This window comes from Pterocles gutturalis, unplaced genomic scaffold, assembly GCF_000699245.1.
Source record: "Pterocles gutturalis isolate BGI_N339 unplaced genomic scaffold, ASM69924v1 scaffold6053, whole genome shotgun sequence".
NCBI classification, from domain to species: domain Eukaryota; kingdom Metazoa; phylum Chordata; class Aves; order Pterocliformes; family Pteroclidae; genus Pterocles; species Pterocles gutturalis.
Genome location: NW_010120381.1, coordinates 39,619 through 42,938, shown reverse-complemented (window position 1 = coordinate 42,938; position 3,320 = coordinate 39,619). Strand labels below are relative to the sequence as shown.

The window sequence follows — 3,320 nt, the reverse complement described above, 5'->3', positions numbered from 1 at the left end:
AGTGCTCCCAGTGCTGTACTGGTGCAGCAGCCAGGTGGGACCACCATCAGCACCTTGCTCGTTTAGGTGTTCAAAATGAGGGCAAATAAATAATTCATTAATTTCCAAGGTGTTCCCTGGGCCAGTGCTGAGAGACACCTGGCATCCCTGCCATGCAGATGGAGTCAAACAGGGGACAGGAGCTGCAGCTGTCTGCCCTGGAAAATGGGAAAAGCCCCCCACGCCATTCGTGTCATGAGTTTGCCATTGGAAAACTGAGCTGGATTCAGTCCTGGGTTTGGGTGAAGCCTGAACATTCAAGCTATGGGCACCAGAGCTCGGCCGAGCAATGCAGGAGGTTAATGGAGAAATTCAGGATGAATGTTTCTGAGCTCCAAGCAGAGGCAGCGACTCTTCCCACCTGATGACTGTCAGTCTCCTCCTCATTTAGAGTTGTCCCAGGTATTCCCCTCCAGATGGTCCAACCCACCGAGCAAGGCTATGCCAATACAACAAAAAGGAGGCTCTGTGCTCCAATAAAAAATTTCACGTGTTTCTTGCACTTGAACTATTAAAAATCCCGCTGGCAGAAGGAAGGGGAGGCGGATGTTGTGCTGCTGGCAGGAGCGTGCACGGCCAGCATCCCTCCACCGCGGGCGCTACCCAGCCGGGATGCACGCTCAGACAGCCCCGGCTGCCAGGCACAGGGCAGGAGCTGCTTAAACCCCTGTAAAGCACCACGTGAAAAAGTTTAAATGTGGCCCTGTAACATCTTAAAATCCCTCTGTAGAAAGAAATTGCACGTCCAGTCCCATCCTGGATAATGCCCCCCAGCCTCCTCCAGTCCCAGATTTCTCAGAGCCCTGTTATGGACAGCCAGAAGTGGAAAGAGAGCTTTAGCCATTGCCCCATCTCTTATTTACCTTTTCCACAGAAGGGAAGTGAGCACAGACATTTCATTTTCTCCCCCACATCCTCCCTCTCTCAAGTGAGGAGGAGGAAGGAGGCCTTTGCAAAGCAGAAGTAACCTCGTGGTACCCAACACACGGCTCCCATCACCTGCCACGGTGATTAAATTCTCTCTCCTCCATACATCAACATGAAAAAAACCCCATTTCTCCAACAAAGAAACATCCCAAGATCCTCAAAAACTTTTCCCCGTCAAATAAAGTGGATGATGGACCTGGCTGAAGGCACAGCCCTGGGGTACAGTTATAAATCCCAACCCAGGGCTCACTGGGGATTTAGGAATAAAGGACTAAGAAAATATAGCAAAGCCAGAAGGGTCAAAGCAAGAACAGCCATGGGGCAGGAGCACAGGAGGTGAGAATAGCTGGGGTGGGCTCCGTGCTGCTTCTGTGTCCTTTCAAGGCGATGCTCGGGCGATTAGATGCCAGAAAAACTGAGAGAAAGGAGGAAGAAAAAAGCCTCGCCGCACACTCAGCGTGGAGATCTCTTGGGGAGCTCAGATCAGTCCGTGTCAGCCTCAAACTGCAGCGCCTGGATCCAGGGAATTTTGCAGCAAATACTGTTTTAGGAGACTGCCCTTCCTGGGCATGTCTGCTGGGCTGGGGCTGAGCTGGGAACCCCACGTCCCGGACTCCTCGGGGGGTCGGGTTTTAATCGCTGGGGCAGCCAGAGGGCAGGAGGTTACGGTCAGGACAGAGGAGTCAGCTTCTTTTGTTAAAGTGCCTTGTTTTCTTTGAGCTTTTAAAACATCTTCCTTGCTTTTTCAGAAGAGGGAGGGGAAAAAAAAAAAAAAAGAATACTGGTTTTATATGAAACAGAGTAGAGCATTAATCAATATTTACAGAGATCTGGGATAAGGTTACAGCACAGACTAATAACCCAGCACAGCAACCCGAAAAGCGGAGTGTCAAAGAGAAGGGAAAAACCTGTTCGTATGCTTTCAACACCATCCCCCGGAGGTCCCAAGTGTAAACGGTTTTATCTAGGAAAAGGCATTTTAACTTGGGCTTTGGTAATCGGGGTTGATTACGGCCGCCCCGCGCTGCCGGCAGGGAGGACGTGGGTGGGCGCGCGGCCGCCCGACCTCTCCAGAGCTCAGCCGGGGGTTTAAACGAGTTCGACTTTGGCATTGGGATAAACAGCCACCACGTCATATCCCTCGGGGGGCTTAACCCTCTCCTTGGCGTGCGTCTCGCAGTACAGCTGCTCCTCGATGAAGAAATACCCGCGCTGCTTCAGGTTGAGCCCGCAGTCGTCGCACATGAAGCACTCGGGGTGGTAGAGCTTGTCCCGAGCTTTGACAATCGTGCCCCTGGCGAGAAAAGGGGAGAGATGGAGAAATAACGAGCACAAACAGCTTTCCCTGCTGCCTCGGGTGAAATGGAGTAAGCGAAGGAACAGCATGTAGGGGCGCGTACGGGCATTACTGTGGGTGCCCATCCCAATGTCCCAGCCCACCCAAAGCGGCTCCAGCGTGTTTCCACAGGAAGGATGCTCAGGTCCCCTCTGTCCACATCCCCCTTGATGCAAAGCTGAGCCACAAATATTTATGCTCAGCCCAGATCCGAACGCTGGGATCCAGCATCCTCCCAGCGCTGCTGGCTGGGCTGGGGCTGCACACCGCAGCTTTTGGGGCCGAGACCCTCCACCCCCAGCACCGGCAACAACGTGGTTACAGGGATTTGCAGGGCAGAGGACTCTAACCCAGTGAATTCGGCTTGAGCAGGAGGTAAGTTACAGCAGAGCAAAAATTACAACATGGTGAAGCAGAAAAACACCTATATTGTCCGAAATCAGACCCAACATCCATCCATTGGAGAGTAAGTCTTCAACAACAACAACAAAAAAACCACATAAAAAATCCACAGACCTCTTCTACTTGACCCTTGAAGCATTTATCCCTCTGTAAGGCAGCAAAAACATGCCACCACCCCCCCACAGTGTTCTTAGCCCCCGGGCAGTTACCGTGACAAGCAGGGCAGAAACCACCCCATGAATCATCCCCGCTTTGCTGCGAGATTCCCTTAAAAGGGGCAGTGCAAACCGGATTCTTCAGTTCCAGGTTTATATACGGTTAGAAAAAAGGGACTCGGGGTATTCCGCTGTGATTCTAACCCACGTGTCTGGCAGGCCCCGACCCAGCCGCGTCCCAGCGTTCCTCTCCCCACCGAACCGGCAGCTCCAACGTGATGTGACACTTACACGATGCCGTTCCCGCAGCGGGTACACTCGGGGAGCATCTGCAGCCCGGACATGGCCCCCCCGAGCTTTGACCCAGGGGGCTTGATGTTTCGGGGGTTGCTCAGCTTGTCGAGTTTTTCACCTGCCAAGAATTTTAAACAGACAAAGATTGAAAACTTGTCCTCCTGTCT

At 52.6% G+C, this 3,320-nt stretch overlaps 1 protein-coding gene across 1 annotated transcript in view; it reads right to left on the bottom strand.

The window, feature by feature from the left end:
- Positions 1-2,055: 2,055 nt before the first annotated feature.
- PDLIM4 (PDZ and LIM domain 4) overlaps positions 2,056-3,320 on the bottom strand; it is a 28,600-nt gene continuing 27,335 nt past the window's right edge. The window contains exons 5-6 of the mRNA XM_010076883.1: positions 3,151-3,271; positions 2,056-2,260 (exon numbers count right to left, since the gene is read on the bottom strand). Of these exons, the coding sequence (XP_010075185.1) occupies positions 2,056-2,260; positions 3,151-3,271 (326 nt within the window). The remainder of the gene's footprint in view (positions 2,261-3,150; positions 3,272-3,320) is intronic.